General features: G+C 35.6%; 1 protein-coding gene across 10 annotated transcripts in view; it reads right to left on the reverse strand.

Moving 5' to 3' along the window:
- Positions 1–3,429: 3,429 nt before the first annotated feature.
- Positions 3,430–12,864, reverse strand: part of atp2b1 (ATPase, Ca++ transporting, plasma membrane 1) — an 88,864-nt gene continuing 79,429 nt past the window's right edge. For 6 of the 10 annotated variants that reach the window (XM_031897582.1, XM_031897584.1, XM_031897583.1 and 3 more), the window contains exons 18-22: positions 12,171–12,382; positions 11,618–11,725; positions 10,149–10,331; positions 9,742–9,900; positions 3,430–4,835 (exon numbers count right to left, since the gene is read on the reverse strand). In XM_031897582.1, the coding sequence (XP_031753442.1) occupies positions 4,524–4,835; positions 9,742–9,900; positions 10,149–10,331; positions 11,618–11,725; positions 12,171–12,382 (974 nt within the window). In that variant the 3' untranslated portion in view covers positions 3,430–4,523. 10 annotated transcript variants of the gene reach the window in all.

The raw sequence follows: 12,864 nt of genomic DNA on the forward strand, positions 1-12,864 counted from the left end.
TTCAAGTTACAGTTGCAGCTAGGAGTAAAATGAATCCCAAATTATTTTTTAAATATGTAAATAGTAAAAAAAAAAAAAGCAAGAAGGCGTGGGAACCTTATTATCATGGGGGGGGGGGGGTCTGTTGGTTAATGAAGAAGTAAACCTTTTTTTTCTCTTTAAAATGACTCTAAACAACCCCCAGAATAACGCACCTTAGTCCTTGCATTCAGTCTGATCTCTTGTTCCTGGTACAACGTGATGCCCCACCCCCTCTTGCTGTTCAGCTTTCTTTCTCTCTCTTACTACAAAGTAGTCAAAGAAGAGTGCCTTCTGTGCATGCCGGACAGTGAAGCAGGAGCCAGTGTGCAGCAGCAACATATTTTTTCTGTGCCCATACATAACTGCCTGACTCACTTCACTTAATTTTTCAGGATTCATTGAGGTCTGGCATGGTGCCGAGAGACTGGCAAATTGCTAAAGCTTTCATTTGAAGCAGCGTAGGTGGTTTTTCACAGGAAGGTTGTGGAATGCCCTTCTGAGTGATGTTGTAATGGCAGATTCTGTTGATGGATAATATCCAAGGCTATTGCAATACTAAAATCTACAGTTAGTACTGATGTTGGTATATTGTTTATGTATGTGAGTGTATAGATAGGTAAGTATAGGTTTGTGTGTGCTGGGTTTACTTGGAAGGGTTGAACTAGATGGACTGGGTTTTTTTTATTTATTTTTCCAACCCTATGTAACCTATGATATATAGGGTTGTGGGCATTGTTTGGTGTTTTTACAAGTATTCTGACTTGTGTTTGGTGATATTAGCTGGGGAGTTAGCTTTACAAAATATCATGGAGCATTACAATTTAAATTGGCAATGCTTTTACGATGTAGGCAACTTAACCCTAATGTTAGTGTAAAATGTTGGAGTGTAGTACCTAAAGCCACACACTGCATAGTGTGCTTGTCCCTGTATCCAGTACCTTTCTGTTAACATAAATATTATGTGAAAGAACAGAATGAACAGACGTTCATTTTAGAGACTCATTTGAACCACTGCCATGTTACAATGAAAAGATAAAGAAGGTTGCAATATAATAATATTGCTTGTATATCTTTTTTTTTATATCGTTTTTTTTTTTTATAGTTAAAACTTTTATCATAAGGAATATTACAGCCCCTAGTTTAAAAGGATATTAGATTTTACCTTTATGTTCATTGACCTGTGCCTTTATGCGGTCATTGAACTTCTTAGTGACTCTTATATGATGGTATTTTTGAAGAGGATACAATATTCCCTAAATAAAATTTCAGTCATATCACAGCACATCCTTTAGATTATTATGGAATTGGGGAAAAGACAGATAACACTGTTCTGATTGACACTGCATCAGGCACACAAAAAAGGAGTGTTCAAAAAGTCCCTCAGTCTTTCCTTTGCCATGGATGCCTATAATTTTTACATGAAGCAACATTAGGTGCTTTCAGAAATTCCATGGCAATGGGGATGGTTGTGGTATGGCCAGGATCTAGCATGCTTGCTCTGATGCAAACCACTTTTCACTCAGTTCCCCTCTCAGATGGGCAAATACCAATTTTAAAAGAAAAATGCCAAAATTGCCATCTAGTTCCAAAGCTGTGGCACACAGTCTTCAAAAGCACAAATCTTTTTTTTCTGATTCTTCTATCCTGGGTGAATGCAAATGTGTTGATTGCAGTGGGCTAAGGAAAGAAACATGCAGTTTAGTCATTTTATAGCTGGTTTTTAACATTAACCGGATATAGTACTTGCTTATTTTGTCCTGATTTTGCCTATATGAAAGGGGTAAAGTAAGGTGAAAGAAAGAGTACAGAAGAAAAGAAATTCAATCTGCGAACCAGTAAAAAAAACCAAAACATTTTTAACATTGCACCCCTATGTAGCAGACTTGGGTAAATCAATACATGTAGCATCCGGGAATTAATGGGATTTGTTTATACAGAGTGCTTCTCAGTGGCATTAACATTTGTTTTAACTACATTGTAAGAACCAGGAACCAATTTCTTTTGGTTTCGGTCTCAGCTCTATGTAATGGAAAAAATAACAAAATCCATAAATGTTTCTTAATTAAAACAGATTAAAAAAAGTATGTTTAGCACAAGCCATTTTCATTGAAGAAATTTTTTTAAAAAAAGGGTGTATAATGCCCATTTAAAGTTTAGGTCAGCATTGTTTGTGTGGCTTAGGTTCCCAGATCCATTAACGGCTTTATTTATGTGCCCCACTTTTGCCTCTTTTCTGCCCATCCTAATGGTAAGTGCTGGTTATGTCACAATTTCTGGCTACATCAAAAGCCCAAAAAGCTAGCACATAACGGTCTTCAAAAGTGCAATTTCTTTGTTTCTGCTGTCCTGTTATTTCCTTGACTTTTGACTTTTTTTAGGTCTTTTGTTGTAATGTACAGATGAAGCAGACCATTATTCAATTCTGGCAATAAATTTTTTTACTACTGAAATTAACACTCAGATACTGAACTACAAGCTGTCAATCTGTACATTTAAAGTGCCTGCTTGGGGTGCAATAAATGCAGAAATGGTAAGTGAAAAAGTGCAAGCTCAATAAAATGCAGTATGTTGGTTGGAAAAATAAAAAAGCACAAAAACAGCGAATGACCAGGCAGAATATAATTGAAACAATTAGCTGATGCATTTAGTCAAATGCATAAAAACGCATTTTAACAATAACTTTTAATATCTGGCTTCAAGCTATTCCATGAATATTCCATACATGTTCTAGACTGCTCCATTTAGAGTGTGTGTGTATTCACCTTGACAAAGGTCTCTAGGAAAACCGAAATTCTGGAATAACAAACACTCTTCCTTTTTCATATAATATTTATATACTCTAGAGAACAGGAGCACACCCTTCAGAAAGGCAACTGCCCTAGGTGCTGGTCAAAATTAACAAAAGAAGAGTGAGCAATGCTTGTTCTACTTTGAGATGAATTGTCCTTTCCCCAGTAATTCAGTAAAGACCAGCAGGGATTGTCCATAACTCTATTATATGTCTGCACTAAATAAAGAATCGTGCTGAATTGTTCTCTGTTACAACAGACAGCAAGGTTTGTTTGCCTACTGACCTTTTCTGCAGCCACCATCCATTTTGCTTATTTTTAAAATATAAGGAAATGTACGATGAGGTGTAAACCTTAAAAAAAAAAAAGAGCTAATGCTACATATATATATAAATTATTATTTTTTTTTTAATCGCAGCTGTAATGTTTTAATTAATAAGCAAATTGTTTGCTCATACACTGTAAATATGTTGTTGCCCTTTTTTTTTCAAGTTAACACGACTTTGTACATTCCCCCAACAGTGTCATGGGGCTGTTACCATCTTGAAATATCAAGAGCAAGTACAGTTAAAAGGTGCAATTTGTAAGCTGGAGAATTTTGCAAAGAAACATTGCTGCATTTGTATTTAATAAAAGGGCATGTTTATTGTGTTTACAAACAAGTTTCAAAAACAAAAACATGTATAACTGTACTACTTCCTAGTAGTAACTTTTGTTTTCAAAATGCCAACAGCCCTCATGCTGTATGAAGGTCACCTAAAGATTTATTAGAAAATCAACACGGTTCCACTCACAGTTCACCAAGACAAATCTAAAACTAACATGTTTAGACAAACAGAAAAAAAGGACTACATTTTTTGATGAATTTTGATTTTTATATATTTTGACGGAGATAGCAAAAGGATTTCAAGCAAGATCCGTCACACATTAATGTCCTGCATAACACAATATTCCTTTGAGCTTTGAAACAAAGTTATCATTTCCTTAACATAAAAAAATGTAATTTGAAAACCATTAAGTAGTAAATTTTGTTTTAAAGAATCTAAGGGAGAGAGGCCGTGATTTTCATTAGAACACTGCTGCTTAACTTGTGCAAAGCATTAGTGTTCTCTATTTGGCTATCAGTCTTAGCAATGTTATCTACAATATTTAACAAGGAAATCGCAGGCAAAAATGTTGAACATTTTCGATAGAAACACCCCTTTTTTGTGAAAATACAGCAGTGTTGAAAGGGATATTCTTTCTTTCTTCATATAGAAGCTTCCCTTCAATAAACAGGAACAAAAATATCTATAAACCTTGTAAACAGATCTGTATCATTTATAACATAAATAATCAAATCAACAACCCGGGGCCCAAAAAAAAAAAAAAAGGGGGGGGGGGGGAAATGAGGACCAATATAATCTAGAATGTTGCTAACACACTGTCCAGGCCAATCATCGGTATATATAACTGATGTTCTGCAGGTCACTTTTTTTGAATTTTAAGTTTTATCTGTGTCAACCCCATATCCCATCCCTTTTCCCTCCCAAGAAAAGCACCCTCAGTCTGGCAGAATGCATTTTTTAAAAAAATAAATCTACATTCATACAAGTGTGTCTTCATTTGAAGTCCAAAGCAGGAGTTCTCTCCTGCACCCCACAATGTGTGAAAGGACCCAGTTTCATTTTGTTTCTTTGCAAATCAGCTAGTATATCAACATTCATCTTACAATCAGAGTGATGTCTCCAGACTATGTAGTGGACTGCCTGGGGCTGAAGAGGTAGCTGATTTGTTCGGTTCTATAATAAGGTGTATTCCGCTGTCAAGAGCATTGTTATTTTTATTGGGGGAGGGTGGAGGAGTAGAGTGTCGTTTTGTTGGAGCGTCATCTTCAGCATCAGTATCATCGATGAGTGGAATATGAGGCTCGGAATCTTCTATTCTAAACTCTGGGTGCGTCATGAAATTGTGGATTGAGCTTCTTGACTCGGGCTTTTCCAAACCTTCATACAATGAACTACGAAATGCATTCACCACTCGAATCTGTAGGGATCAAAAAGCATACAAGAAAGGAAACAGAAAGAAATAAGTGTCAGCAAGTGGAGATATTAATGCAGAACTATGGTTTGTTTATGAATCTGAATTCACAAACACTAAAACAATGAATTCATTGTGCAAAATGCAGCAGACTTGCAATAAACTGTAACAAAACAAATACAAATACTTTAGTTGATCAGTTTAATAAACATAATATGGCACTGACATGCTGCTGTGTATATTTAATGCAGATGCAATTGTATTTAGTTTAAAATAACTTTGTCTTGTGAGATCACTGATTATGTTTAGGAATGCATGGGACTGCAATGTTTATTTAGAATATCTTGAGGAAAAAACTCATTAATTTTCCATAAATACACAGGGTAACAAAAATATAATCAAAAGAAGCACAACAGGTAAACCAATTCTCATGCCAGGAATTAGGATACCATTTACTATGGAAAAGCCAAGCATATTTAAGCTGAATGACACAATGAACTGATAGCTGCTGTCATGCACAATACATGGGGAAAACCTGTGGAAAATATGTCAAAAATGCAAATATTCGAGTATATACCAAACCATGCAGAAAAACTGCATTTCCTATTGTGCCACAGGTAAACATAGAATGAAGGCTTACAGAATGTTTTCCTTTTTTTTGTCAAACGGATGTAAAAATCACCATTTTATCGAAAGGAGGATCTGTCTTAATGTCTCTTATGTACTATGATTGAAACTCCAACCAGTCACTCCCCTGAATTAATACATCTATTATTAAACCGTGTATCAATTACAGTGCTTGTGAATATATTCAGCGATATTCTAACACTGCACATTAGCACGATATACATCAATGTCCTCAGCTCAAGCAAAGTCCTTGAGAGCTATCAAAAGGTCATGAGAATGTCAATAAGTGACATTTAACCAATAATCTGACTCAAATCGAAGCTGGCAGTAAATGAATGGCCTTTTGGTGCATCTCATCTGAACTCAGGCACAATTTTACGATTGTATAATCACATCTGATTGGAAAAATAAAACAGTTCAAAAAAAAAAAAAACCTTCTTTCTTGACGTTTTGCAGCAAATTATTTATGAAAAAGACTCCTTTGAAAAACACTAAGCCTACGCTAAGAAGGCGCTAATCTACTGAGTGGGTGTTTTAGAGTTAAAACTCCCGCATCTTCTCCTTTTTTCAGATCCAGGTTGTACAGAAAGGAGAAACAAATGAATCGCTTATTTATGAACAAAATTCTCTCTACCCTGCATACCAAATATAGTGATGCGCAAAGAATTTTATATTTTATATTTATCATGCTGTGTAAAAAGTGGAGTAAAGCATTACCAGTAATGTTGCCCAAGGCATCCAATCAGTAATCAGATTTTGAACAGTAGCAAAGCATCTATTGGCTGCTATGAGCAACATCACCGGTAATGTCTTACTCCATTTTTTACACATTGTGATAAATATACCCTTTAGTGACCACCTACCTTCTCTAGGTATTTTTTTTTTTTTTTACAACACTGCACTGCACTAATTTAGAGGAAACTTTTTTGACAAACATACTTTATATATACTTTAAAACCTAGTGGGTGAGGCTCAGTCCCAAAGTTATTCCAAGTAAATGGAAATATTATGGAGAAATCCTGGGCTTCCTCCCCAAAATTCCTTCTGCTTTGCACACAAACAAGGATGTCTCTCCTTAACCAAAATGATTTTTTAGCTGATACACTATTCTGGGCACTACATATGACAGGAAAACCTTGTGTGTTCTTTCTAGTTTAACTCTTTCATTGGCAATAATGTATCTCTCTAAAGAAGTTCTAGTTGTGAAATTCTACATTTCTGGGTTATATTTAATCAGTGGTATCTGAGACAGCGCATTGTGTTGTTTGAGTGTTCCTGTAAACTGCTTATAGTAAAGAAGTAGAATAGTAATATACATATGAAGTATACACATCGCAATAATTGCTAGCTGAACTTTTCCAGTCATAATTGCCTGACTTACACAAATTTCCAGCCAAGACAAGAATTTTACATATAATGGATAGTATGTAACATTTAAGATGCCATCCTGATCTCAGGCAACTTTAATTACCACATTCTAACAATATTGATTTTATTTTTGTATTGATTTTTTTTTTTAATTTTTTTTATTTTAAACAAAACTAAACACTGGAAGTGCAGGCTAATACAGCCTGAACTCTAGTTTCGGGAAACAATATTTTGCCCAAAAATGCTTGCAGCAAACACATGCTCCTGGTGCGGGCAGCCATGTTTGGTTTCACGCTTTTGCATAAATGACCAAGCTGAGACTCATACACTGGGAGCGCCCCCTGGAGCCATTGGCATAGCATTCATGAGCATTTTATTGACAAAACTGTATTGTTTCACCAACCTGAATTCGGGAAACAACTATCCTGTGATAGGTGCCCTTTTATGTCAATAGAGACTATGTGAGCTAGGGATGCACCAGATCCAGGATTTGGCTCGGGACTTTATTGAATCCAATTTTTTTTGCAGGATTCAGATTCAGTCAAATTCTTAGGTTTGGATTTGGTTTTGCAGAACACTTAAAATTATATGCCTTTAATGCACATATTATTGTTAACAGATTATTTCTTTTCTTTTTTTTTTTTGGCTTATAGCAAACTTGAATACGAAAAATAGGGTTCAGTTAAGTACTCAAACAAATCTAGTGTAGAAGATTTGGTATTTGCCCGAATCCAAAAACGATAGGTTTAATGCATCCCTAATGTGAGCGCTAACAGACATGATTACTAAGTGCATTTTTGGCAAAGATAAGACTATATAGAAGTTTAATTAAATATACTTGATGCTGGAATCAAAAGTTAATAACCTGGAAAATGTAAAAGTACATTGTTAAACATCACTTTTTTCATTTTTAAAATAATCTGGAACCCTAAGGGGAAAAAAAAACATTTGTTTAAACACAGTTCAATCTTCAAATAAAAAAAAACAATTGTGGTCAAACCTTTAATACCAAATTTGCATTTGGATTGTTGTTATCCACCAAATAGAGAGAGAGACTGCTAATACAAGTATACAACACAAGAATAGTACTTAGAGAAGAATAGATAAGAGCAAGTGTGTAAGATAACTTGCAGCAACAGGCCTTGATATTTGTTTTTGTCTTATTCTATGTTAATCTGCTGACCTGGAAAGCCTAAACAACATGTCTTGCCGCAATTTATAATGGGTAACAAACCATTGGTATTTTTATCTAGCATTAGGTTGGTGCCCTTAATAACTCAGGTAGAAAACTCAACACTTGTACTGGTATTACTCAGCTTTCCAAAGCTGCTTACCAGCACCAATATCTGCCAGACAGCAGGTTTTCCCCTCAAAAGAAGAAGGGTTTGTCTATGAGAGCACCATAGAAACTAAAAACCTCCATATAACATTGTCTGGTGCCAAAATGTTAAGACTAATTGATCAAATCGCCGAACAATTAGCAAGCTAGAAAGTGATCTATGTGCATATTTTTCTTGCATGAACAAAATCACATTACAGCTATATACAAGTAGATCAGGGGCTTCAGTGGTAGATGTAGCTCACAACATGTAGTAAATGAAGTACTCCCTATGAATTTGTAGGCCATATGGATATATTTATTTAAACTATACATGTTGGAAAACCTTGAAACTTTATATGTTTTGAGTGACATACAACCCGGTGCATGAACTGTTCTTAGAGTGGTTTTATATGTTCCTATCAGGTTGCCATCCTGTTTACTAGAATCCACATGCCTCACTCACAACCAACAATGCCAACATAAAACATACGGTATATAAAATTAATTTTGGCTAAACACTAGTTTCAACAACAGCTGAAGTAGTAGAAGTAATTCTGTGGATAGAAATAGACATTTTTGTGGATAGTAAGCCCAAGATAAAGTGTTATTCGTGCTCTGCTTTCTTGTATAGCAACGCTGTTCAAATTTGCGATTACATTATATTAAGTTCTAATAGTAATAGCACACAGAAGGAGATTCTTTAGGGCAAACACTTGCTGGAGAGCATTGCTAAGGAAGGCAAATATCAGCTTTCCTTAGCAAAACCCTTTTTCTAGCACAAGTTTTGCCTCATGTGAATTTAGTTCTCATAAATGGGACCTTTGCTACCAAAAACACACAACCTAACAATAATCACATCCACTTCATAGACCATAAAGCTAAACTGCCTGGGATTATGTCACAGCGAAGCATGGTCATGGAGAGAATGTAGGGAAGGCAATTGGGAAGGATCTCTCTCTGAGCATAGATTTCCACTTTTAGAGAAAAGGAATAGAGTATTTGTCTAGATGTCTTCTGCCATCCCATGGTCACATTTACAACCAACTATGTCAATAGTTAGCTAGTCCATATCCTAGTAGTCACAAGAAAATTTAAAATGACTGTAAAGGATTTATCCTTTATGTGGTTGCCTACACTAAATAGAAATGTGTAAACTAAGATATATAAGTGTAAAATATTCCCAAAGCCAAACATCATGCCTTCTGCATAAAAAAATACGGTATATACTCGAAAATTTACAGCAGCACAATCAACTTTCAAATATATACATAAACGCAGCAATATACTTATAAATAAAAGCGTGCAGGGTTGCAGACATTTTTCAAAACTTGCATTTGCTACCATTCCAACCAGTTCAATAGCCTTCTATGGAAAAAAATATATAAACAACACAGGACTTTTTATCCTTGTGAAGGGGAAGCTTTATGAGCAGCCTGAACAATGAGATTGATTACTGAGGAAAAAATGAGAAACGTTAGGTATGTGAATTAGGATGTGTTAATTTCATGCACTTAGGAACACACACTCACACCCCACAGTAGTAGAAGCAGTAGAGGAGGAAAACACTACATGTGTAGGGGTAGAAATATTTGTTACATCATGATGCTGGCTGGCGATGGAGGGTTGCCGCCTTAAAGCCCCCTGAATGGAACTTCCACTTTGGAAAGCATTCACTACATCCATCTGCAAGGAATCAGAGATTGTGACAGCTTGCTCAGCAAGAGAGAGAGAGAACAAGAGAAAGGACCATCCCATCTACAATAAATAAAAAGCAAAGAGAAAAAGGCACTTTTATAGAGCAGCTAACAGAAATAAAACTGATGAAAGCTACGGAGGATTATGTAGCACTTAGAAACTCTCAAGTGTATTGAAGATGCAGGCAGGTAGACATCTCACTCACACCAGTCATGTATGGCTAATAAAATCTGACAAAAGAACTACAAGTCTTTATGATAATGCACCCTCAAGCCCCCTTTAACTTAGTCTCTTAGTCAAGACCATACCTGAGTTTGAATTCTGTTTAGGCCCCTAAACCACAAGATCTGACCACGACGCAACTCCCTCTCTGCATGATCAATCTCCTCCACATCTTCAGCAAGTTCCTCTTCTGGAATTTCATCCTTTTGCGTTCCATGTCCAGCTTCTTTAAGGAACTTTAACCGACTTGTAGGTATTGATGTTACCAGCTAGAAAATGAGCAGAAACATACTTTTATAATAAATTATGCAAATAAACTTCAGTGTTGCTAAATTGTCCTAGATATACGTCTATGTCTTTTGGGCTTTGGTGTTTTTATTAAAATGGAAAATTGTTAGAAAATATGGCAATTTCTACAAGATAAGTTACAAATTGTTCAGAGGGGGCTCCAGATCCAATGACAGATTCAAATCAGGGCTTGTGCAAACTGTCTTCTAAAGCAGATTTTACAGGGTTAAGAGCTAAAACTAAATTGTAACTGTTCCTAAAATGTTTTCTCTTTTTTTTCTGACATCCCAGCTGGTACTTTTAAACTGGTTTGATGGAAAAATATAACTAAAATGGTATGGACATTTGATTAAAAACCTATTTAGCTTTCGGAACGTTTAAACAAACATGTACCACCAAGATGAGTGAGCAAGCAAGTATTGTGGCTGGTCAAGTTTTTAGTAACTAACCATTCTTTGAAATAATTTAGAGTTTTTCCACAGGGTTTAAATATAGGCTTGAACATAAAATCCCAGTGCTGTAGATGACTTTCTGTTCAGAAAGTTAGGAAGCACTGCAGGATATCAGATGGATATTATAAATGCATAGAAACTGGTCCTATGCAAAATGTTAAAGATTTGTTATATATAACTTTATTCCAATCCATTAACTTTGTTAATGGATTAGGAATTCATAACGAATCCAACTATCCAGTGGTGATACGCACTGAGCTCAAAGCTTAATGCCTCTAACTTCTCTGGAATAGCTGCTTGAATGTAGAAAGTAGAAGCTAACTGCTATTATATTAACTCTAGACTGAAAGAGTCTACACCGTCACACAGCCCCATGATGCAGCAGGGTCATAGAGCATATTTCATCTGAAAATTTATTTTCTTGTTGCATAAAGCTTAATAGGCACCTAAACCTGGCCATGCTGCATGTCATTGCCTGTAATTGATGTAGTGAGCTGCCAATCATTTACTGGTCTGAAAAGGCTTCTGTGCTTCCAACTCCAGCACCCATGGAAGGACATGGTGTAGCAAGAAGTGAAATCTGCACCTTCCTCAATTTCTGAACTACAGTGTAAATACTACTTATCTAGATGTGGATGAACAGCACAAAGTGATTTGAAAAACATTAACATGGACTAGCTACCAGGGAGACCAGCCAAGCACTGTGCATTCAAGTATATATACAATTTTCTGGTTGACATTTTTTATCTCTTCACGTTAAACATATGACACATATATGTTCTTAGAAAAGACTTAAAAATGAATGACAACATTACCTGTCCCCAAAGTAATGTTCCCATTCCTAGGAAAATAGACCATAACCACTGATCTACTGTGAGTTCAGTACAACTGAATGGCTTTCCACCAAACTGAACAATTACAATCTATGAGAAAGAGGGGAAAAATGTTACATAAGTCATTTACACACTGCTGCATACAGTTTTGAGTTTAGGATTCTCCTAAAGAAGTCTGAAGTTCTTGTGATGGAAAGAAATAACAGCATGCCACCCCCCCCTGCTGCTGTATGCTTGTGTGCATGCATCAAAGGCAGTATCTGTAAGCTAAAAGACTGCCTGGACCCTTATTCAGCGTGGCTTTGCTTTTCATGAAAACATTTTACAGCTCTAAATGTGGCACGGAGAACAATAATTCCAATTTTTTTTATTTTGCTACTGCACGTTTAAAAGAACCCACTTCACCACTTCTGTAATGCTGAAAATAAAAATCAGGCTATATATTGCATACCTGCATAAATACATTCTTAATCTTCCTCTTCATTTGATAAAGATCAAATACACTGCACAAGCTGTATATAATGATATAGCTTACCTGTATAATAAAGGTACCTAATACAATGCTGCAGAAGATGATATTGTTAAATATTCCTTCAAAAACATTCCTTTCACCATGGATCTTTCTGGCATTTATTTCATTAAACAGTTGCATCATAACAAAGGTATTAAAAACGATTGTATAATGCTGTGAAGGAGGAGCATGAAGAGGTGCATTTCTTCCACTGTCAATATCAAAAAGTTTTTCGCCTTAGGAAAACAAAAGATTTAATTTTTATGAAGCCCACAAAAAATGAAAATACATATTTGCACTGTAAATACAAACATTAATAAAGCTTCACAGTGTGATACTTTGCATTTCTAGTTAAACCTCTCTATTCACACTCAAATGCTTGGTTGCCAGGGAAAATTGTACCCTAGCGTAGCTGCTGAAATTTCAAACAAAGAGACTGCTATACACAAAGCTAGGGTCCAGTTTAACCTAGAAACCATGCAGTGGCTTGAATAAGAAACTGGAGGATGAAATGGAGAGGGGACTGAATCAAAAAAAGAAAGGTAATAAAAATAAACAATAACAATAAAACTGTAGCCATACAAAGCACTACTTTTTTTTTAATGCTGGACTCATTGTTACCCTCATTTGAAAGCTGAAGATGAAGGCAAATAATAACTATAAAGAAAAAAAACTAGCAACCAAGTGAAAAGTTGCTAAGCATATGCCATTTTATATA

Source organism: Xenopus tropicalis, chromosome 3 (assembly GCF_000004195.4).
Source record: "Xenopus tropicalis strain Nigerian chromosome 3, UCB_Xtro_10.0, whole genome shotgun sequence".
Lineage (NCBI taxonomy): Eukaryota > Metazoa > Chordata > Amphibia > Anura > Pipidae > Xenopus > Xenopus tropicalis.